General features: G+C 38.0%; 1 protein-coding gene across 1 annotated transcript in view; it reads left to right on the top strand.

The window, feature by feature from the left end:
• The first annotated feature begins 1,333 nt into the window (after positions 1–1,333).
• The window catches only part of LOC114053700 (armadillo repeat-containing protein 1), a 90,347-nt gene continuing 66,549 nt past the window's right edge, over positions 1,334–25,131 (top strand). Inside the window, exons 1-2 of the mRNA XM_027876821.1 lie at positions 1,334–1,545; positions 12,389–12,606. Coding sequence (XP_027732622.1) covers positions 12,430–12,606 — 177 coding nt within the window. The 5' untranslated portion in view covers positions 1,334–1,545; positions 12,389–12,429. The remainder of the gene's footprint in view (positions 1,546–12,388; positions 12,607–25,131) is intronic.

Here is a 25,131-nt window from a genome sequence, read left to right as displayed (position 1 = left end):
GACAAGATAGAGGACTTAGCCTTGGTAAGACCACCTCATCATGTGAGACAGGAATGAAGGAGGCAATAGTGGCAGAAGGTATTAGACAGAAGATGAGGAGGAGGGGAGAAAAGGGAACTGCATGGCTTCATTTTTTCTGTAAAATAGGAGGCAAGGTTCTCAACTGAGAAGAAATGGAGGGGGAGGGAGGAGGAGTCATGGGTGGTTTGAGGAGGTCTGAAAAGATTTGGAAGTGCATCTGTGCAGTGAGATAGTGAGTTGATGAAGAAGGTATTAGGATTGCCTAGCAATAGCGAGGGCCCAGTTGAAATTATGTAACATAAATCTGTAGTGGACCCAGTCAAAATGGTTGGGTGATTTTCTCCACCTTCATTCAGCAGTTTAGCAGCACATTTGTAGGAAAGAAGGTGGCAGTTGGTGGGAGTTATCCAAGGCTGAGGCTTGGTCTTGTGTAGTTTGAGATATGATGAGGGGGATAGTGATCCAAAATAGGAGAGAAGTGTAAAGTTGAATTGATGCTAAGCCTCAGGCTCTTCATTTATAAAATGGAGAGAAGATATAGAAAGCATTTCACAACTTTCAAGTGTTACATACATCGAATATTTCCATAGATGAAACAGACTATAAACAATCCATTTTATACTAAGTATTCGGAATAAATAGGAAAGTTTTGCATAGAGGAATTGTTGAGAAAATTCCATTGTTCAAAATTTGATTCTTGATAAGAAAAGGATAGAAAAAAAATCTGAGAGAAATACTCTTTAAAGGGAGTTGTACTCATGCTTGAGTTAGCTAAGGACGCCTAATAGAGGAAGGTGTAGATCTGGGTAGCACTCGTAATAGTTTCTTTGGAAAAAAACAAACCCCCAAACCAAAAACAAACAAAAGCCGCTTTTTGATGAACATTAAGATACTTAGGTTCTTGGAAGTATTGTCATGTTTGTTCTAATAAAGTTATCAAAGGCTGAACCAACTGCTTCCTGGGAAATATAGTTTTCCGCCCAGCGGCTTCAATTGGGAGCACTACAAATGAGAGGCTTTCAAGTCACACTGAATTCTGGGAATTGTAGTTCCAAAGCTGAAATCAGCGCTTTTTTTCTAAGACTCAAATCCACGAGATTTCTCCTTTAGGCAGAGCCCAGGCGGACGGTGAAGCGCGAGGTCCATTCCAGCGTTTCTGGTTTCCCATTGGCTCTGTCTCTATAAGGCCACAACTCTTTTTTCGCCGCAGCCAACGACCATCGCAGCCTAAGAAGAACTGCGGGAATTGGCGGAAATTGATCTCGAGCTTAGGGCCAATGAGCTCGCAGAGACGGCAGAAGTGATAGGGTCACTGGGCTAGAGCCCGCTGTCCGCTCCTATTCCCTGGCCCCTAGCTCTCTAAAGCCTCTTCGTTCTCCGAGGGGTCGAGGGTGGGTGGGTTTCTCCCGGCAGCCGCGGCTGGGGCAACGAACGGAGCCGCCTCCGCAGCCTTGGAAGGCTCCCGACCGTGCGGCTTCACGATGCGGCGGGGCCTGGATGCGTGAAGCTGCCCTCGGAGCGTCGGTACGTTGGGACGTCGCAGCCCGCCGGGCAGTGAGGCGAGCTGGTGGGCAGGAGGACAAAACGCCGGCCAAAGCCAGGCGGAGCCAAACGACCGCTAGGGCTTGGGGGGTGGGTCGGCACTCACCCCAGCTAGGACGGCCAGCTCTGCGAGGCCTTGGATATTGGTCGGCCCGAGGTCCGTGGCTTCTTTCTCGGCCCCAGGTTGGGTCTTGTTGGAGCCTGTGTGTCCTGGTCTTCTCCAATACTGTCCATCCGCCCCCATCCTTTCACTGGTCATGTCAATCAGCACTTATAACTTCAACCCCTGATTGGAACTAGGGGCTGTGATTGGGCTATAGGGGTGCAAAGACAAAAAGCCAAACAAACACGAAACATTCCCCGCCTTCAGGGAGCTTATATTCTATAAGGGAAATTGGAGGCACGTATGAGTAAGCAAAATACATATACACTAAGTATAAGTTAATTTCTGGGTGGGGGCTGGAGACAAAGGCACTAGTAGCTGGGCTGTCGGGGAGGGGGAGGGTAAGCAAGGTTGTGCTTGAACTGAGCTATGAAGTAAACTAGGAATGCAAAGGTAGAAACGTGAGGATAGTGCATTTCTTTGTACACAACCCTCCATCTCCCGGTTCTGCCTTTTCACTGGCCTTCCCTCCACGTCTGGAATGATTTCCCTCTTCTTTGTCTTCTGGCTTTCCTTAAGCCTGATCAAATCCAGCCTCCTGCAAGAGGCCTTTGAGAGTCTCTGTCCCCCTTCCCAGTCGCCTCCTAGCCTTCCACTGTTAGTGCTTTTGCCTGAGATTACCTCCAATTTACTCTGTATGTGTGTATATATATATAGTGTATATATGTATATATGCATAAACATAAACAGACAGTGAATATGTATTTGTATGTATATGTGTGTTCACATACATATACACATGTAGCTTACACATAGTTGTTGACACTTTTTATTTCTCCCACTGGATTATGAATTCCTTGAGGGCAGCGACTGTTTCAGTCTTTCTTTGTAATCCTAGCCCTTAGTATAATGACTAGCACAAAAAGCTCTTAATGATTTAATTAAAGCACTTAATGAAAAGTGCGGTGAAGTGTGTTTCTGGAATGTCATGTATGAAGAATATCAAATAATGAAGCTTCTCTGGACTGTTAATGTAGGCAAAAGGAACGAGCACTTTCCGGGTAGCCTGGAAAGATAGGTGGAAGCCAGGTTGTAGAAGGCATTAAATGCCAAACATAGGAGTTTGTATTTGAGTTTATAGTTAATAGGGAGAGGCACTGATGCTTTTTGAGTAGGTGATTATGGATTGGAATGGAAAGAAATTGGGAGGCCACTTAGGAAGTTGGTGCAATGATCCAGGTGAGGAATGAAAAAGGTTGTAAACATGGTAGCCCTGTGAGTGGAGAGAAGGGACCTGATGAAAGAGATGTTATGGACATGAACAAGACTTGGCAACTTGATTAGATATGAAAGGTGAGAGAAGAGTTGAGGATAACTGAGAATGTGAACTTGGATGACTAGAAATATGGGGGTACCCTCAAAAGGAAGAAGAAAGAGTTTGGGGGAAAAATGGACTCAGTTTTGGAATTGCTATAGGAACTTTACTCTTTTCTTGCTTTTCAGCACCTCATTTTATCTGCATATTACATTTCACTTCATAATATTTTGGCTGCTTTTTACCAAGTGTGTGAGGGTAGCAGTGATAGCCACAGAAGGTTTTGGTATAATTGGCTCTTTTCAAACTGTGCGTATGCCATTGCTTTCTGAGTAATGTACGGTGGTTTGTTTAAACTAACAAGATCTGTGTAATTCCTGATTCTGTTGTACACATTCTGTCTGACTCTTTGTGACCCCATTTTTGGGGTTTTCTTGCTAGATGAATGTGTAGTCTTCTGAAGGTCTTATCCTTAAAATTCAGCTAAACAAATATTTATTAAGCATTTATTTATGTAGAAGCAGCATGACCTAGTGGTTAAACATCAAGCCTTGGAGCCAGGAAGATCCAGGTTCAAGTCTTGTTCCTGACATGTAATGTTCATGTGACCCTGTGCAGGTTACTTAACTTCTCAGTGCTTTAAGAGACTCTAAAATTAGAAAAAGTGCCAGACTGCATTGGTAAAGGGAGTTTCCTCACTAGAGAATTCTGTATGCCAGTGAAATCACAGGTACGTGTCCTATCCCAGTCCCTGCCTCTACTTGTGGGCAGTGCAGTATGAGAGACTCTGGGTATGCAAAAGTAAAGATGAAATGGCCCCTACCCTCAAGGACCTTGCTTGTTTTTTCAGAGATACAAGATATGTACATATAAATTAAAATACAAGATTGTTTGAGGAAGGAGAGAAAAGTAACAACTGGGCAGACCAGAGAAGACTTACTGTGGAAGGTGGTACTTGATCTGATCCTTGAAGAAAACTAGGGATTCTGAGACCATCTTTCTCCATTCTCCTTCTTTGCTTCATTCTCTTAATAATAGTTATGTCTTCTTTTTTGCCAGTGCCAACCTTTGTACTTGTATCTTTGATCCCATCTCCAGGAGCATGCTTCTTTATTCATCCCTCTTTTTAATTTCCTTAGCCATTAGGTACAAATGTGTCCACATCCTTCTGATCCATAAAAACCTTTCCTTGAACCCATGGTCCCTTGCAACTATCAAACTGTATTTCTTCTCTTTTCATTGACATTTAGAAAAAATTCATTTTCTTACCTCCCATTCCTCAACCCAGCTTTTTTTCCCTTCCCCATCCTCCTAAGATGAGCTCCAAGGTCACCAGGCATTCTCTTCTTTGCTAAGTCCAGTGGGCTTTTCTCAGTCCTCATTTTTCTTAATCTTACACGGTTGACTAGGTGTCCTCTCTTTCTGGATACTGTGTCTCCTAGGTTTTCCTGAAGCTGCTGTTTTCAGAATCCATTGCAAGATCATCATCCTGGTCCTGTCCCCTCCTGCTTTTGTATAGTCCAGGATTCTGGCCCCCATTTCCTTTTGTCTGGATCTTATCAGCTACCACTGGTTCTGCTCTCTGTATGCAGATGACTCTCAAAGGTATATATACATATCCAGCTCTTTTCTGTCTTCTGAGCTTCAGTTTATCTTCTGAACCCTTCTACTTGGGTGTCCTATAGGTATTTAAAACTCAACAAGTCCAAAACAAAACTCATTATTTTCCCCTTAAACTCCTTTCCTATTTCTTTTTAGGGTATCACTATTCTTCCAGTCCCCTGGGTTTACAGCCTCAGAATGATCTTTAGTTCTTTACACTGCCCCTCACCCCTGTATCCAATAAATTGTCAAGGCTTGTCATTTCCACCTTTCATTCCATCATCTCTCGTTTCTCCCCTTCTTTCCATTTATGTTACATCCACCCTAGTTCCTTCTGCTCCAGAAGCTTCAGTGGTTCCCTGTTGCCTCTTTGATAAAACGTGTCTATTTGGCACGTAAGACTCTTTATAGTCTTGTAGTCTTGTTGCTGCTTATTTTTCTGGGATGATTATACATTACTCCCTTTTGTGTAATAAGTTCCAGCCAAACTTGCCTGCTTGCCATTCTCCAAAGGTGACTTTAGTTTCTGGCCTCCATGCCCTTGCAGAGGTTTTCTCCTATGCCTGGAGTGTTCTCTACTCATCCCCATTTGTTGTAACCCTCAGCTCCCTTCAAAGCTCAACTGAAGTTCTACCTCTGACAGTAATGTTACCTAGTTATTAGTGTGACCCCTTCTCCCCTATAATGTGTGTATGTTTGTATCTTGCATTTACCTCTCAGTATTCATGGTGTATTTCTCTCCCTAACCCCAGGAGAATGTAAACTTCTTGAAGACAGTGACTATTTTGTCTTTGTTTTTCTAGTATAGTGCCTGGTGTGTATTAAGCAGTTTAGGAAATAATTATTGCATTGAATTGACTCATGGGGGACAATCTGTACAAGGACTCAGGCAGGAAATGAAATGTCCTTTTTGACAAAAAAGGTAGTGGGCCAATTTGACTGGAACATGGTGTATGTAAAGGGAAATGATATGATTACTTCTAGACAAATATGTGGAACCTGTACTTCGCAGTGCTTTAAATGCCAGGCATAGAGGTTTGTGTTTTATCCTAAAAAGTGTAGGAAGTGTCATGATCAGGTCCATGTTGTAGGAGTAGTTATTTTATAGTTGTGTAAAAAGATTGAATTAAGGAGGAGAGAGATAGGAAGCAGGCAGACCAATTAGGTTGCTTTTACAGTAGCCCAAATAGGAGGCAATGAAATGTCATAGAATCATACTTTGAGAGATAAGAGAACCTAGAAGTCATCTTTCCCCAACCTCTCATCTTATATATGAGGCTCAAGAGATATGAAGTGACATTACCAAGGTAACACAGATAATAAGTTGCATTTAGGGTTTGAACCTATATCCCTTGCCTTTAAATACAACATTGTTTCCATGGTATCATACTGCCTTTGTATGAGTGGAGTGAAAGTGGGGGATGTATGTGAGAAATGATGTGGAGGTAGAATTGCTAGAACTTAGCAACTGATTGAATAGGGGAGGGAAGGGAAAGATGTTCTCTCAGCCAAAATAAGGATATTTAGAGGAGGTGTTCATTTAGGAAGAAATATAATGAATTCTGTTTTGTATGTGTTAAGTTTGAGCCACATGGGGGTTTCCAGTAAATAATTGGTTATTCAGAACTGGAATTCAGGTGAAAGATTAGCCTAGAACAAAAAGACTTGGGAATCATCTGCCTAGAGATGATAACTGGGTCTGTGGGGCTTAATGAAATTACTGAATATGTCACAGGTGTCTATTCCATTTGATATTGAGTTATCTTAAGAGAAAGGACTGAAGAAAAAGAAGAAAGGTCATAGAGATGATAACACACACACTCTTATCCTTTTAAAACTTATTGTGAAGGGTGCAGCATGAGGATTTCAAAGTGGGAAGGATACGAAAATATTAGGGTTTTTTTTTTTTTTTAAAAGCTTCTTAAACTAACAAATTAACCTTTGGGAATTAATGTAGGATTGCTGCAATTTATATGAAAAACCAAACTATTTGGATAATCAGTAAGAGTTATTTTCCTTACATAGATTGCTTTTCAAAATGTCTCGACCAATTCATCATTCTACTAAGTGCACTAATGTACCTGTTTTCTCAAAACTCCTCTGGCATTTATCATTTCCTTTTTTTTTGTCCGCATTGACAATCTGATGCATCTGAGGTATAAACCTTGGGGTTGTTTTAATTTGCATTTTTCTTAATTATTAGTGTTCTAGAGCATTTTTCATATGGCTATTTGATAACTTGGATTTCTTCCTCTGAAAAAAACCTGTTCATATCTTTGAACCATGGAGACCTTGGACCTTGGAGAATGGCTCTTATTCTTAAAAATTTAACTTTGTTCACTAAATGTCTTAGAAATTAGACCTTTATCAAAGAAGCTTGCTGCAAAGATTTTTTCATTTACATGCTTCTCTTCTAATTTTAACTACATTGGTTTTATTTGTACCAAAATTTTTAAATTTCATGTAATCAAAATTGTTCATTTTAATTTCTTCTGTACCTTCTTTATCTCGTTTGGTCGTGATCTCTTCTCCTGTCCATAGATCTGACAGGTAATTTCTTCCTTAAGGAATTTACATTTTAATAGGGGGATATAACTCTTACAGGAAAATGGAACAGAGAATGGAGTTTTGGCCTAGGAGTCTGGGAATGTGATTGCCGCCATAGGATAGTGGATTTACACAGTTTTGTTTTGTTTTGTTTTTTAGTAACTGTGATAGCATTGTTTTGATTACTGTTCCCAGGGCAAGCATGCAGAAAGATGCCTTTATTGGGTAGGCCCTTTTTTCCTGGTGAATAGCTGTATAGGATCTATCGCTGAGGTTTTTCCTCATCTGAGCCTGATTCGTTATAAGGGTAGCAGAGTAAGTTATTATGTACAAAAGGAACTGTGTTGAAATTGCATATTTTCATCTGTTAGAATATTCAGTTTTGTCTCTAACTTTTGAAGAAAGGTATCATTTCATTTTATTTTGTGTTAAAGCTGCTTTAGAAGTCTCCTCCTGTCTTCTGTCTGATTTCAAGAAAAATGAAAATGCATGCCAGGATTGTTGGCCTTTGAAATACTAGATAAGTTCAGTGCCTGACCTCTGTCTCACAACCCCCTTGGAACTTACTACTCTTTTTATTCTGCCCAAAGCTAAGCACATAGCCCAGAGAAGACCTCCAATATGTGTTTGAGCAGTGGGTATCTGCTTCGGGTATTTGAGTGTTCTGAAGCCTAACTACATATTGTTTCTCAGGCTTGGGGTGGGAAAAGCCAGTAGCTGTGGTTTAAGAGCATTTTGGGAGGGAATAGCATAAAACCCTATGAAAATTTTTTTCCCCAAGGGTTTCCCTTAGGTGGAAAAGCATTAATGAGGAACCACGGTCTAATAGCATACAAAAAGTCCTGTTACTGATAATGTGCCTGGCTCTCAGAGATCTGAATTGGGTCACTTGTCTGGAAACCAGCCATTGGTGTTCTAGAGGCTCCTTTTTTCTTTTTTTAAATTAAATTAAATTTATTTATTTTTAAATTAATTTATTTTGATTTATCAACAATCACTTCCATAAGCTTTTGAGTTTTAAATTTTTCTCCCCCTCCATCCCCACCTTCCTCTCCAAGATAGCACACAATCTGATATAGGCTATACATATACATTCCTATTAAACATATTTTCACATTAGTGATGTTGTAAGTAAGAATTAGAACCAATAGGAAGAACCACCAGAAAGAGGAAACAAAACACAACAGAAGGAAAAAAATAGCAAATAGTATGCTTTGATCTGCATTCAAACTCCATAGTTATTTCTTTGGATGTGGATAGCATTTTTCATCATGAGGCCTTTGGAGATGTCTTAGATCCTTATATTGCTGAGAAGGGTTAAGTCTAGCAATATTAGTACCTGATTGTTATTCCCTTCTTGAACCAAATCTGATGAGAGTAAGGTTCAAACAATGCCAATCTCCCTCCCTTCTTTCCCTCTGCTGTAATAGGTTTTTGTGCCTTTTCCTGTAAATTAATGTACCCTTGTCTGCCTCCTCCTTTCCTTTTCTCTCAGTACGTTTTCTTAGTTAGATCAGATTAATTAATTACTTTCATCCATTTAACCCACTTGATTAGATTTTTTTTTTATCATTACATCAAAGTCAACTTATATCCATCCCCTTTATGTATACCCCTTTAACATGGCATAATAACAATATAGTTCTCAAGGGTTACAAGTGTCATCTTCCCTTGTAGGGATGTAAACAGTTTGCTCTTATTAATACATATTGTTTCTTTCTGTCCCGTTTACTTTTTTTATGTCTCTCTTGAGTCTTGTATTTGAAGATCGAATTTTCTGTTGAGCTCTGGTCTTTTTATCAGGAAGGTTTGAAAGTCCCCTATTTTGTTGAATATCCATCTCCCCTGAAAGATCTTGCCCATTTTTGCTGGGTAGTTGATCCTTGGTTGTAATCCAAGTTCCTTTGCCTTATGGAATATTGTATTCCATGCCCTACAGTCTTTTAATGTAGAAGCTGCAAGGTCCTGTGTAATCCTGACTGTGGATCCATGCTATTTAAATTGTTTCTTTCTGGCTGCTTGCAATATTTTCTCTTTGACCTGCTAATTTTGGAATATGGCTACAATATTCCTTGGCATTTTCAGTTTGGGATCTCTTTCAGGAGGTGATTGTGGATTCTTTCGAAGACTATTTTACCTTCTGGTTCTAAGACCTCAGGGCAGTTTTCTTTGCTGATTTCTTGAAAGATGCTGTCCAGGCTCTTTTTTTCATCATGGTTTTCAGGTAGACCAATAATTTTTAACTTGTCTCTCCTGGATGGATTTTCCAGGTCAGTCGTTTTACCAATGCGGTATTTTACATTTTCATCTATTTTTTCATTCTTTTGTTTTTGTTTGACTGATTCTTGCTCTCATAGAGTCATTAGCTTCCATTTGCCCAATTCTAATTTTTAACAAATTGTTTTCTTCTATTAGATTTTGTACCTCCTTCTCCATTTGGCCAATTGTATTTTTTAGGGACTTGTTTTCTTCAGTGTACTTTTTTTTTTTTACAGTTGGCCAATTGCATTTTTTAAGGACTTGTTTTCTACAGTTAATTTTTGTCCTTCCTTTTCCAAGTTATTGACTCTCTCTTGCATACCTCTCATTTCTTTTCCCATTTTTCTTCTACCTCTCTCATTTGACTTTTAAAATCCTTCTTGAGCTCTTCTAAGGTGACTTTTTGGGCTTCAGACCAGTTCATATTCCCTTTTGAGGTTCTAGATGTGGGTTTGTTGACAGTATTGTCATCTTCAGAATTTCTGCTTTAATCTTCACTCTTCCCATGTATTGGACGTTTCTTTTTGCTCATGGTGTTTGCTTATTTCCTGACCTTTAAAGAGATTGAACTCTCCTTCTGGGGAGCAGAGGGCCCTGACCCAAGCTTTTTGTGTTGGGAGCCTAGGGCCTGGTCACTGGTTTTGTGTTCTGGGGCCTCCAGTGCTGGCAGCTGGAAGCTGTAGGGTTCTGGCAGCTTACCTGGTGTTGGACTGGAATCAGCAACACTGGAACTCTAGGGGTAGGATTGGGTAGTGTGGCTTCTGGAGATTTCCTGCTCACCCTGGCCTTTCCTTCCTTTCACTTTCTTTAGCTCCTTTTAGATGGATGTTGCAGGATGTTTATCTGCCTGGGGCCCTTTGGAGCACTGCTTCCTTTAGTTTTGCTAAGGCACTGGGAGAGCCAGTTGCTGTAGAATGCTGAGGCACCTGATGGTTTTCCAAGCTGGTTTCCACCGGTTTCCCCGCCTTCACTGAGGTATTGGGGGTCCAGGTGTTGGTGTTTACGTGCTCTACCACCTGGGTTTCAGGATCTCCTCCTGGTATGCTGAGGTGGGGCTTTCCACTAGCTTGCTGGGATGCCTCCAGTTCTGCACTGAGGCTACTGTTTTCATAGGGCTTGTACATATGTAATACACATACCACAATGAGCAATACATGCTCACATAGGGAACCAAAAGGAAAAATTTAATAATCATCCGTTTTGAGCCCTATTTACACTTTTTTTTTTTAGTGTGATGCCTTTTCTAAAAAAACATACTTAACAATTGAGGCTATCTAAAAGGGGAATGTGTTACTCCAGCAGAGGCTGAATGACTTCTTGATTTGTATAGTGTAGAGAAGATTTCATGTTCATATTTCAGTTGGACTAGATGGCCTCTCAGGTAGGTCTCTTCCAGCTCAAGATTGTTTCACTAAGACATCCTTGAAACTGCAGCATTGACACGTAGAGTAAATAAGAAATCAATACTGTATAAATGTGGGTGGGTGTACATTTGGGAGGAAATATATAGATTTATATCAAATGACACAATATTTGTGAAGCATTCTGCAAACCTTAGAGCACCATGCAAATACTACCTGTTATTATTATTATTCCTATATATCATCTTATTACTTTATATACCATGGATCTTATCAATACAAGTTAGTATAGCAATGATATTTGATCTATGTGCGAAGGTGAGTCTAGGTTCTCCAAGGTAGTGCCGGTTTAGCACAAGTTTTGTCCACTCTAACCAAAGCTGAAAACCAGAGAGACATTGTTTCTACTGTCTGAGAACCAGTTTAGCTAAAAAGGGAGAATTATACCTGCGATTTTTTTGACTATGGTGATTCAGGAATGGATACATTTGCAAAAATTCAGTACAGCTGAGAACTTGCTCTTTGAAAATTTGGCCCTTGTTTTAAAATCTTTTTGAAGATTGGTTTCAAGGTCAAGTGATCTCTAACACCTTTTCTTTTTTGTTCCAGTATAAATAAATGGTCCAGATTACTTTTTCATTAAAAAGGACAACATCCACTGAAAAGTAACACCTCAAGTAACATACAGAGAGAAAGTTGACTTTTTTAAACTTTGGATATGAATAGAACTTTTACATATATTCTGCCTACTTGAATTTCATTCTTCAAAACAGATACTTCCTAATTAGAATAACATAACTACATTATAAAGGGGTTAGGTTAAATGATGAAATGCAGAGAAAGTAAGTTGTTTTTTTTTTTGGTGAGGCAATTGGGGTTAACTGACTTGCCCAGGGTCACATGGCTAGTAAGTGTAACATGTTAGAGACTGGATTTGAATTCAGGTCCTTCTGACTCCAAGCCCAGAGCTCTATCCGCTGCGCCACCTAGCTGCCCCTAAGTGCTTTTTAAAATATTTATTTTTACATAGTTTATTAGTTTGCAGAACTGAGACTAGAAACATGGTCTCCTTCCTGGGAGATAATGCTACTTTACTATACCAGTGTTCCAGTCCCTATCAAGCCAGATTTACTTCTTGCAGCTTCTGCCCTCTCTTCCACTTCTGCCTGTCAAGGTCAATTAATCCTTCTACTATGCAACAATCCTTCAAATGTTTGATGAAAATTGAAATAAGAGTGTTGGACTTGATGGTCTGCAAGGTCCCATCCACCTTTAAAGTTATGATCCTGTGATCTTGTCTTCTAACCACAATATTCCAAATTCCTTCAACCACTTTTCGTACGATAGAACTTTTGGAATTTGTACCATTCTAATTGACCCCCTTTTACTCTATCCAATTTATCAGCTAAACTGTGACTCTCAGAACTGAGTACAATACTCTGGAGATGTGATCTGAGCAGGGCAGAGCACAGGGAAACTTGTGCCTCCTGAGTCCTGGGTAGATGCCTCTCAAGGTAGCCCAGCCTTCCTTCTTTCTTACAAATTTAATTCAGCTATTCACTTTTTAGGTTTTCTGTTGTAATCTAGGAGATTTAAATCACTCCTCTGTAGTGCTAACTAAATTATTTTTCTCAACAGAATTTTTAAAAAAGGCTTTATTTCCTCGTATGGCATAGAAGATGAGCTCTGCCGCCACGAACGACGAGCCTGATGCACTGTCGGTGGTTAACCAGCTTCGGGATCTTGCAGCAGACCCACTAAATAGGCGAGCCATTGTCCAGGATCAAGGATGTCTGCCAGGCCTTATTTTATTTATGGACCACCCCAATCCTCCAGTTGTTCACTCAGCTTTACTAGTAAGTGATACCTTAGTACTTATCAAATGCTTTAGTTTTTAGCTTAGCTCATTCGTTCAAGAGACTTTGTATACTTATTCTTCCCTCTTGAACATTTTCCATGTAGCCTTACTAGTGTCGTTCTAATCCCATTTGCTTGTCTTTTTGACTCAGTGTAGTGCTTTGTTGTTAAGGTGGTCTGTCCTTTGTTTTCGTTAGTTCTTTTCATCTAAGAAAGAGAAATATCTGCTTGAAAAAGCATTAGAGTCAATTCTGAGTTGTCCACGCTTGGAGAATAGCACAGGTAAAAAATTCTTTGTATTTGGTGTTGAACTATTTGTTTTCCTAATTATGAATATGTTTGATCTCATGATTCACTATAGTTGGAAGATGTCACCTTATTGATTATATAGTTCAGCGGTGCATAGTTGTCCAGCTTTTCCATTCTATTTTCTGCCTTAGAACTCTTGATTGTTTCTGGCTTCTTTGCTGGTAGTAAATAACATTGCTTCCTAGAGTGATGGAAATTGCTATAATTTAGAAAAACAGACATCTCTGCATAGTTGTAAATTTATACTTTTCTTAAGCTAGGGAGGTTATTAAGTAATTGAATATATTTGTTAAATAAAGTTTTTTTCCCCCCATAGTTTTCTGGCCTATGACAAAAAAATCCTATTTATATAAACAAAGGACCTCGCCTCTAAGAGGCAGCATGGCCTAGTGGATATTGAGTCAGCTCTGGCCTGAAGAAGTTTCAGTCCTGCTTCTGACATGTACTTGCTGGGAGACTGGAATCAAATCACCTGATCTCTTAGTGCTCTAGTTTAGAGTTACTTGGCTAATCTGCATCAGTTTCTATACCAGATATTCCTGACATTGGTGAAATAACAGGCTTAGATAAAAAAAAAAAGGTAGATAATGAGATATGTTTCTTATAGATGATTACTAAGAAACTTGGTGACTGCTATCTTTTCTAATCCTGTCAGTAGTTTTCGTGTGTGTGTGTGTGTGTGTGTGTATGCATGTGTATGTTTAAATTGGACCTATGTTTTCATCTGAGTAGGAAGCCCCGCCAGTGAGGAGATGCGTTTTATCAATGCAGATTAGAACCTTTTCTGTAATTTATAATCTTAGATAGTTGTCTAGAAGCTTGTCACTTGGGCCAGGGTCACACAGCCTTTGTGTGTCAGACTGAGGACTTGAACCCAGGCCTGCTTTCAATACCATACTGCCTCTTAGTTATAAGATCAAATGCAATTGTAAGAAAATCTCTATACAGCAAAATATTTCTAACCACCTAAATTATCATCCATTTATTTTTTTAAAAGTTGGCGACTAGGACAAAGTTCCATAATAATAAGAGGATTTGAACAGTTGCTGAAAGTTTGTAGTAACAAGATCTGACATACAATACTGCAATATGCAGTATTATTAATGTTAAACTATTAATAAACATAGGCATGCATAATCAGGAGCTTTTGAGTTTTCCTTTGCTGAGGATGAAAAGAAAAGGCGAGTACTACTATTTAGAGCCTTTTTTTTTGGGGGAGAGAGTGTGTACAATACATATTGGATCATAGCAGTGAGATATGGAAAGGGGCAATGTAAAAGAACACATGCTGTGGAAGCAGGTAATTTTGGGAGGAAAATCAGCGTATGGGTAATCTACTGCTGCCTCCCTGAAACTTATTTTTATTGATATCTTTTATTTTTTAAGACACAGACACTTCCCGAAATCTCCCCCTTTTCTATGCTCCCTTGTAACAAAGAAAATGCTGAGTAAATTTAAACAGCATAGCCTCAGAATCTGCCAGTAGGCACCTGTAGTCCTCTCTGCCATTCACTGTTAAGAAAGGGAAGTGTATTATATCATTTATCCTCTGGAATTTCTAATAATGGCCTAATTTGAGTTCAAGTGACTTTTAGTGGTGTTTTCATTAATATTTTTCTCTTTCTACAGTCCTTCCAACACTATTTCTCTCTCTTGTCATCTTTTCCAATTGATGGCTGAGGTAAAATGTGAGAGTTTTAATTTGTATTTCTTTTATTAGTAATTTTGAATATTTTTTTATATGATTGTTAATGGTTTACAATTCTTGCTTTGAAAATTTGTGTTCAGATTCTTTGTCCACTCAACAGGTACTAGTTTCTTAAGGGATAGTTGCAATATGGAATCTGGAATCATATCAATGAACTTTGTGTGTGTGTTCTGTTCAATGAAAATCCATTGGTCTGTCTTGTACTGAATGGATCTTTTACTTATGCATGATTTTATAACATCATGCATTGGTCATTTGGTTTACTGTTACGCAGATCTTATAATGTTTGACACATTTCATTATACAATATAAAAAAAATATTCGGGGGCAGCTAGGTGGTGCAGTGGATAGAACACCCACCCTGAATTCAGGAGGACCTGAGTTCAAATCTGGCCTCAGACACATAAAAACACTTACTAGCTGTGTGACCCTGGGCGAGTCACTAAACCCCATTGCCTAGCGGCCCCTCCCCCCCAAAATATTTGGTATTATCACCATTAAAAAGTTGTTTTTTTTTTTTTAAGTATTGGGAAACTGTCAAACTCCAGGTGGGAATACAAGTTTCCTAAAATTCTAATTTTTGCTTGAAAGCTCAAATTTTAACTTTGGCAATAAAGACTGTCAGTTGTTTTCCTTGAAGTGACAGGCATACTTCAGTCATTTTCAAAAACATGCCTGCCGTGTCTGAATAACAATAGTTTGTCAGTTCTTTCAAGAAAAAATGGTTCATGAAAATCACACGAGAGCTTTTCCTAGAAACAACCATTCCTCAGTATCCAGCTTTATGCATACTGCACATTTTGTCACACAGAATTTTAAAAAGACTTATATATACTCAAGGTTGAGATTTTTTTTTTTTTTTTTAGATAATTGGGGTTAAGTGACTTGCCCAGGGTCACACAGCTAGTAAGTGTCAAGTGTTTGGTCTGAGGTCATATTTGAACTCAGGTCCTCCTGACTCCAGGGCCAGTGCTCTATCCACTGTACTACCTAGCTGCCCCTCAAGGTTGAGATTTAATAAAATTAACTTTTATTGCTTTTTCTAGGATATGCTTAAGTGAAATTGACATTTGTTTTTACTATGAGTGTGTGGTAGTGAAGAAGACAATGACTATAGTTTAGTGCCACTGTCTTGAATCGTGCTAAATTGCCAGCAGTTTTACCCACCATTGCTTTGGCACTGTCAGTACAAATGTTAACACAGTTATTCCGGAATAAATCATGAGATTCAAAAAACTTATTCAACACTTTGAATGTATCAGCACCACTTGTATTTGTTGCCAAGCATTCACATAAAAGATATTTGATGGTTATTTGGTGCTAATACTGGATGAATGCAAGCAAAATGGCGAATATAGCCATATCTATAGATTTGTACACTTATGAGGCAAAAGTACAAATGTTGTAAATGGGATTTTAATTCAGTCTTAATGCTTGCAGCTAAATCTTAACTCACAGATCATGTAACCTCTGAAAAATGCCACTGTTCACTTGAGAGAATGAGTGTGAAAAGGGCTTTAGTATTATTGCCTTAAAAACAAAATGCCTTAGTATTATTATAAAAATCATTTTAACCTTGGTGACCCTGTTCTGTTCTCTTGTCCTCAGGTTTATATAAAATATCAAATGTGACGTTGAGTTCGTTGGTTTTGCTTAATTGTTTTTCTTTATTGCAAGGGAAGTCTCATTGGGGAAAATATCTAGAAATGATTGTGATATTAAAAAAAAAGGAATCAGTAAAACTTTGGAAAAATGGGGTTCCCTACACCAATGAAATCACAGTCCATCCTCCATACCCAGCAATAAACAAATAAATAAAAAATAATTGGACAAATAAAACCCAACCTAAAACCACATTAAAAAATCCCCTAAGTCCTAAAATCTGTTTTGTTGAATTTTTTGATTTTGTGTTTAATATTAGTTTTGCACCGTATTTCCATGTTAGAAGTGCTTTAGAGAGCACATTGTCTTTGCAGTGCTTTTATTTTACCCTAAGTGCTTGAAGTAGTTTACTTTTTTCTTCAATTACTGCTCACATTTATAGTATAGATACTAATATTTGACAAATTATTCATCTGTTTTTGTTACAAGTAGGAAGGCATAAACCAACATAATACTAAACTATTCTGGTTGGTAATTTGAAATGCCCATATGCCCTTGAGACTCCACATTGGGACATAAAATACAATTCTTTGAAAATGGTATATTGTGGTTTAAAGAGACCATACCTGTGGGATGAAACTGCTGCCCTTTTTGTAGTGGATTCTTTTGAATAAAATAAGCTTACTAATGCTTTGACGTTCTATGCATTTTTTTTTATATCAACATCTTATTTATTTATTCATTTATTTGTTTGTTTATTTATTTTTGCTTTTTTGGTGAGGCAGTTGGGTTTAAGTAACTTGCCCAGGTTCACAGAGCTAGTAAGTGTCATGTGTCTGAGACTGGATTTGAACTCATTGTCCTCCTGACTCCAAAGGCATATCCACTTTGCCACCCAGTTGCCCCAAACATCTTATTTTTTAAGCATTTATTAATGAGAATTTATTAATCACTTACTATTCTTCAGGGACTATGCTAAACACTGGAAATAAAAAGAAGGCAAAAATAATCCCTGCCCTCATGGAGGTCGCAGTCTAATGGGGGAGACAGCATTTGACCCACAATATACAACTAAGGCACATTCAGGATAAATTGGAGACAATCCCAGAAGGCACTAGAATTAAGGGGGATTTGCAAAGTCATTGTTATAGAAACTGAGACTTGGAAACTAGGGAAGCCAGGAGGCAGAGAAAAGGCGGAAAAGAATTCCAGAGAAAGGAAAGTATATCTTTTTAGCAAAATTAGATTTTTACAAGTTAGTATTTAAATACTACTTTTTTTTAAAATATAATACTCATCTCCTTTTTAATTTTTCTATTGTTACTTTTGTTTCTTCTCTTCCTATTGATTTCTCCACTAAGCACCTTTAAGAGAAGTAGAGTCATTTTTGGAAAGAGCCTTGAAGGTAAAATTAGATTTGGCATCTCTTTGGGTTTCACTTTACCATCTTCTCTTTGTATGTCATTACTACCGAAGATCCAAATTTGCTGTGTGTGGAAAATAAGATATACTTCTCAGATCCCATTAGAACTGAGTAGCACTGAATTCTCAGCATTGTAAAAAAAAAAATACCAAAATAAGTATACTTCACTTGGAATAAGTATTTAGTTTTTCAAAATTTCTATCTTCTACTGTTATAAATCTGAAATAGAATCATGAAACCAGTCCCTTGAAGTGCTTAAGTTTTTCAACTGAAAGTCAGACAAATTATGAAGTTTCTGCTAGTGATATCATATTGCCCTTGACCTTGGTATGTTTAAAAAAGAGCAACAGCAGATCAAGACGCTAAAATTAGCATGTAATATCATAGCTTTTTATAGAGAGATAAGGGTTTGGTCAAGTTTTTAAAATGATTGATACTTTAATCTTAATAGCAAGGTCACATAAAATTAAATGTTCTGTGCAGCAGAACAGAAACTATATCATAGTTCTAAACTTGCCTAAATGCTACTTTTAGTAAATATTTATGAATGCTTTCTTTTTAACAGCTCTCTCTCCTTGTTTTTTTTTTTTATTTAATGTTGACGTTTTTCAAAGTCCTATGAGAAAGTTAAAAGAGGAGACTCCACTTTATTAGGCAAATATTAAATGATAAAGTTCTTCAGGTCAGGAACTATGTCTCATTTATATTCTCTACTGCTTAGCACAAATACATAGTAGATGCTTAATGTTGAATAAGATAATAATTGACAGAGAAGTTTTTATTTAAAACAATGAAATTGGCATTTCAAGTCAACAAATGACTATTTAAATGCCCACTATGTCCAAGGTACAATGCTAGGCTTTAGGAATATAAAGATGGATATGACACAGGCCCTGCTTTTTCATTACAGTGCTATGGGAGAAATGACAAATCTTCGTATTAACTGATGTACACCGAGTAAGTGCAAAGAATAGATTTAGGAAAAGTGTTAACAGGGAAAATTTGAGTGGGGAGAGATCATTTTCACTTTGGAAGGCATTAAGGAAGACCTCATGGAGAAATTGGCATTTGAGTTTGGCCTTTAAAGGAAGGGAGGGACTTCAATAGATGGGTGAAGTGGTGTAAATTCTGAATTGAAGGGAGAAGTAAACTGGGACTGGGAAGACAACTGGGAAACTATTACAGTACTCTGTAGAGAACAAGAACTTGAGTGGTTGCCTTGGGAGTGGAAAAAGAAAAAAGAGGTCAAGTGCAGATGATGGAAATCAATATTGACACCTGATTTAGATGTGTGGGGTAAGAAAGGGGCAAGAGTTAAAGCTGACTCCTCCACTATGGGCTTTGGGAAGTGGGTGCCATTAATAAAAATAGAAAACCTTTCTGGGAAGGTGGGAATGGGGAAGATGATGAATTTGGTTTTAGATGTTTTAATTTTGGTCTGCTGATGGTTTATCCAGGTGGATATTGGAAATACAGGACTAGAGTTGGGATGCAGTGATGATAGGGAGGTATCTATAAGGAGTAATAATTGACATTATGAAAATGAAAGGAATAACCAGGGGAGAGAGTATAGAGAGAAGAGCTAGGGCAGACCCATGGAGAGTATTCTTTTTGTGGGAGAAGCAAGAAGATGATGAGGAATCAGTAAGAGTTAGAAGGAGAAATCAGAGAAGTAGGAGAACCAAGAAGGTGTATGATCTTAGATAAGCCAAAGGAGAAGAATGTATGTTGACAATTTAAAAATTAAGTCAAACATAAAAAAGTTTGACTTTTTTGATCTCATAGCTGTTCAGGTTGCCAAATTTGCATTTTTACTCAGACTTTTAACAGTGGTAAAGTTTAAAAGCTTTTAACATTCCCTTTTTTATATTAGAGTTTTGAAGCAATAGATTTTGTTAGCAGGTTGTATGGAACGTCATTTTATTGATGTTATCTCTTTTTACCCCACTTTCCCAAAATCTAGAAGGGAATTTTAATAGGAATAAATTAATTAATTTATAATGGTAGGCCTCAGATGTTAGCAGAGAAAATGGAGCAGATCTACCTGGAAGAGTGGTCTTATATTCTGCTTGTGGGGAGAATGTATACAAATGTATACAAAATTATAAAACTGACTGCCCCAGCCAAAGTTTTGCTTGTTGAGTGGATTTTCATATGACCATACCAAGAAACTTGGAAAGTCTTATATCAGGACAGTATGTCTTATTTGTTAATTTAATATCATCTTCAATATGAGAGTGATTGTAGTTCTTTGTATTTGAATATTCTAATCTTTCAGTTTAGTTTTCTAGTACAAATTAAGTTTTAATATGTAAAACATCTAGTTATCTAGATTTTTGGAAACACTTTGATATGTAAGTTCTTTATAATTTTGTGTCTCCAAACCTGTTTCTTGTTGCTGCTAGATGCCAGTTCACTTTAACCACGTTTTAGTCTAGAACACAAATAGTCTTGTCTTTAAGTAATTTGCACAGCTTCTGGGAGGAGAAAGGTATAGATAGGAAGGAGGAATTTTTCTTGTATGGGTACAACTTCCATGAGAGAGACCCTGACTTTGTAGCACATCTCAGTAAATACTTGTTGAGTTGATTAAGCTGAATTTTATTTTTCACCATCTTCTTTTTTATATGGTATAGGGCACAGTAGTACTTTGTCACCAGTTTTTAACGAGTGATGTTAAGCATAGTGAAAGAAATATTTTTCTTGTATGTGTTATTTGTAACTTTGCTTTGCATTAAAAAGTCCCTACTCCCTCAGTTAATAAGCTAACTAATTCCTGAGTGAATCACATTGCTTCTTAATGGTTTATGGTTTGGTTTTTTATTGATTTATTTCCCTAGTTTCCTGACTATGCTTTCATCCTTCACCACAATTTTGCCCCCTGCCTTTGATACTATTTGACCTGGGCTGGTGCCATTCTTGTATAGCATATAGAAGGAATCCAAGAGGCGTTCTGTTCCAGTCTGGCTCCTACAGCCAAGAGTCAGTTATGTGTCTCAGCTCTCCAGGGAGCGAGAGTTTTCCTTTGGGCTCCCACTTCGGCTTTGGCAGCTTTAACTTTTTCTTAAAATCAGTCTAAATCAGCCCTTTGCAATGTCTACCTATTGCTCCCGGTTTTCTCTTGAGCCAGGAACAACATCTCTAACTCATCTTTGTGTCAGCCCTTCAGATACCTGAAGTTACTGTCTCTTTCTGCTAAACATACTCAGTTCCTTCAATTGATGTTGATTCATATGGCATGAATTTGAGTTCCTGCACTATATTGGTTGCCCTCTTCTGGATGCTTTCCAGAATATCATTGTTCTTCAGTGAAATTCAACAAACATTTATTAAATGCTGACTGTGTTGCCAGATGTTATGTCAGGTGCTAACAATGCAAAGATGAAAAAAACAAAGCAGTACTTCTGCAGGAGTTTACTTTCTGTTGGAGAAGACAGCATGTACATGAACATTAAAACTCAAAATATATACAAAGTAGTTTGCTGGCAGAGATCAGGATAGGCTTCGTGTTGGAAGTAGTACCTAAGTTGAGCTTACGAGGAAGCCATGGATTCTAAATCCTTCCCAAAATGTGTTATTGAGAGCTAAACACAGTACTTGAGGGGGACATCGAAGCAGAGGAGGGCTGGGTGTATATACAGTAAATCTGGAAAAGCAGATTAGAACCATATTGTAAAGATTCAAACAGAGGTGTTTATATTTTGTCTTGAGGCAATAGGGGGACACTGATTAATGGAATAACATGATCAGAGCTGTGCTTTAGAAATATCAATTCAGTAGCTGTATAGAAGATGAATTGAAGAGGGGAAAACCTAGAGGCTGCGAAACCAATTAGAAAGCTAATCTTAACAGTCCATCAGATAGATAAGAGCTTGAACTGAGTTGGTTGCTATGTAAATAGAGAGAAGGTTATGGATGCTAGATGTATTGTGGAGATGGAATCAACTATAGTTGACAGTTGATTGGGTAAGAAGACTTAGGAAGATGGAGGGGTTAGGGACAACATGGTAATGCCCTCAACAGAAACAGGGGAGTTAATATGTGAGGAGGGCCTGGGGCAGACTCTTTATTAAAAATTCTTTGTTTAGTATTTTATTTTTCCCTAATTACATGTAAAAACAGTTTTAACATTTGTTTTTAAAATTTTGAGTTTCAAATTCTCTCCCTCCTCACCCCCCTCATTGAGAAGGCAAGCAATTTAATGTTATACATGAATAGTCATGCAAAACATATTTCCATATTAGTCATGTTGTAAAAGAAAGTATAGACCCCCCCTAAAAAAACCCACAAGAAAAATAAAGTTTTAAAAAATATGCTTTGATCTATATTCAGACTTCATTAGTTCTTTCTCTGGGGATGGATTGCATTTTTCATCATAAGTCTTTCACAGTTGTCTTGGATCATTGTATTGCTGAGAATAGCTAAGTCATTCACAGTTGATCATCTTACAGTATTGCTGTTACTGTGTATGATGTTCTCCTGGTTCTCATTTCACTTTGAGTCACATGTAAGTCTTTACAGGTTTTTCTAAAAGCATCCTGCTTATTATTTCTTACAGCACAATAGTATTCCATCACAATTGTATACCACTTATTCAGCCATTCCCCAACTGATAGGCATCCCCTCAATTTCCAATTCTTTGCCACAAGAAAAGAGCTGCTATAAATATTTTTGTACATATAGGTCCTTTTCCTTTTTGTTTTTTATCTCTTGGGATATAGACCTAGTAGTGGTATTTATTATGGTCAAGGGGTATGCATGGTTTTACAGCTCTTTGGGCATAGTTCCAAATTGTTCTACGTAATGGTTGAATCAGTTCACAACTCCACCAACAATGCATTAACAATCTCAATTTTCCCACATAACCTCCAACAGTTTCATTTTCCTTTTCTGTCCTATTAGCCAATCTGATAGGTGTGAGGTAGTATCTCAGAATTATTTTATTTTGCATTTCTCCAGTCAATAGTGATTTAGAGCATTTTTTCATGTGTCTATAGATAGCCTCTGAAAACTGACTGTTCGTATCTTTTGATCATTTATCAATTGGGGAATAGCTCTTATTTTTACAAATTTCACTCAGTTCTCTGTATATTTGAGAAATCAGGTCAGTATCAGAGAAACTTGCTTAAAATTTTTTTTCAGAGTTATGATTGCTAACTGTATTTCCCTCCATCCTATTTCACCCGTTTATTCATTCTATTCTCTTTTTTCATCCTTTCCCTCTTCAAAAGTATTTTGCTCTGACTACTGCTTCCCCCAGTCTATCCTTCTATTACCCTGTCCTTCTCTTATCCTCTACTTTCCTTTAGGGTAAGATAGACTTCCATACCCAATTGAGTGTGTATATTATTCCCTCTTTGAGCCATTTCCAGTGAGAGTAAGGTTCAAGCATTCCCTACCACCTTTCCCAGCTTCCCCTCTGCTGTAAAAGCTTTTTTTTGGCCTCTTTTATGTGATATAATATACCCCATTTGATCTTTCCCTTTCCCTTTCTCCTAGTGCATTCTTCTTTCTCACCCCTTAATTTTATTTTTTTTAAAGATACCATCTCTTTATGTTTAATTCATACTTGTGCCCTCTGTTTGTAGATACTCTGCCCAAATAATGAGAAAGTTCTTATGAGTTACAAGTATCATTTTCCCATGTAGGAATGTAAACAATTTAACCTTAAGTCCCTTATGATTTCCCTTTCCTGTTTAACTTTTTATGCTTCTCTTGAGTCTTATATTTGAAAGTAAAATTTTCTATTCAGCTCTGGTCTTTTCATCAAGAATGCTTGAAAGTCCTCTATTTCATTGAATAACCATTTTTTTTCCCTGAAAAATTATACTCAGTTTTTCTGGGTAGGTGATTGTTGGTTGTAGTCCTAACTCCTTTGCCCTCCAGAATGTCATATTCCAAGCCCTCTGATTCTGTAACGTAGAAGCTGCTAAATCTTGTGTTATCCTGACAGTGGCTCCATGATACTTGAACTGTTTCTTTCTGGCTGTTTCTGATCTTCTAAGTTGTCTTTGGCTGGAAAAGTATTTCACCCCGTCTTTTTATGGGTTCTGCTGCTTCAGAATTTTTTTAGGGCATTATTTAAAGGTGTGCCGAAGGGTTTTGGGGAGAGCTCAGGCAAGTCTCTGCCTTTTTTCTGCCATCTTGGCTTCACTTCTGGGTAGAGTCTTGAGATATACCCATATACAGTGAGTAGGCTAGGGATGAAGACTAAAAGGATTGCTCAGACTTGTCAGAGAACCAGCAGAGAACAGGGTCATAGAAAACCAGGAAGGAGAGAGTGTTTAAGTGGAGCCTCTGCAGGTAGTCAGTAGTGTTAAATGATGCAGAGAAGTCAGGAAAGATAAAAAATGGACCAAAATAGAAGAATTAAGAGCATTCTTGTTATAAAACTGTAAAAATTCCATTTAAACCTTACGAGGGTGTAACGATAACTTTGAGAGAACTTATCATTAGCTGCAGTAAAATTAGTTTTAACTTTATGGCACATGTTTTATCTTAGCCTTTATTTACAATGTTTAATTTGTTTATTCCATTTATATTACTGTGTACTTGTTGATAGGTTGTTTCATAACTGTTCTTAAGTCATTTTACTTGTAATTTTTTCTCATTCTAAAAGAGAAAGAGACTATGTATTCATTGTAACACCTTTTCCACTCTTAGCCCCAGCAGCTGGTACATTTCTTTAAATAGAGCAAGTGCACAAGAAGTGTTTGTTAATTAAAACGAATTTTCCATCCTAGGGCACCCTCAGTTGTAGAACTTCTAGCCTATAAGATTAGTGAGATTGTTTAATTTGTCTTGAGACATCAGAATTTTCAGTTTTCAACCTTTGCATTGGTAAATATTAGATAACACAACTTTTGCTGTACTTATCTATCTATTCTGCCCCAGTCTCTGTTGACCTCCAATCTTGCATTTCCAACTTGCCCTTCAGATGTCTTGAATTGGATGTTCAGTATACATGCTAAACTCAATATATCCAAAATGGAACTCATCTTTCCCTCTTAACACTGTCACTCCCCTCCCCAAAACCTTGCCTGTTGCAGTAGAGGGCAAAAATCCTCCCAGTCCTTCAAGCTCACAACCTAGGAGTCGTCCTTGACTCTTTACTATCTCTTATCCCCCTTCCCTCCCTATAGTCAGTCTCTTGCTAATGCCTATGGATTTCACTTTTGCAACATCCCTCAAATATGCTCTCTTTACCCCTTTGACATTGCTGCCACTCTAGTGCAGACCGTTATCACTTCAAGACTAGACTATTGCAACAGCCTGCTGGTGGGTCTTAGTGCCTCAAGTCTCCCTCTACTCCATTCAGGTACCAGAGTGATTTTTCTAAAGGACAGACCCTACCATGCCATTCTCCCTACTCAGTAAACTTCCCTGGCTCCTTATTGCCTTCATCATCAATTACAGAATCTTTTGTCTGGTGTTCAGAGGACTCCATAACCTAGGCTCCTCCTGCCTTTCCAATCTTCTTCC

Source organism: Vombatus ursinus, unplaced genomic scaffold (genome assembly GCF_900497805.2).
Source record: "Vombatus ursinus unplaced genomic scaffold, bare-nosed wombat genome assembly UNPS02014812.1, whole genome shotgun sequence".
In the NCBI taxonomy this organism is placed as follows: Eukaryota; Metazoa; Chordata; class Mammalia; order Diprotodontia; family Vombatidae; genus Vombatus; species Vombatus ursinus.
Note: the sequence above shows the minus strand (reverse complement) of the source record. Positions and strands in the feature narration are given on the sequence as shown.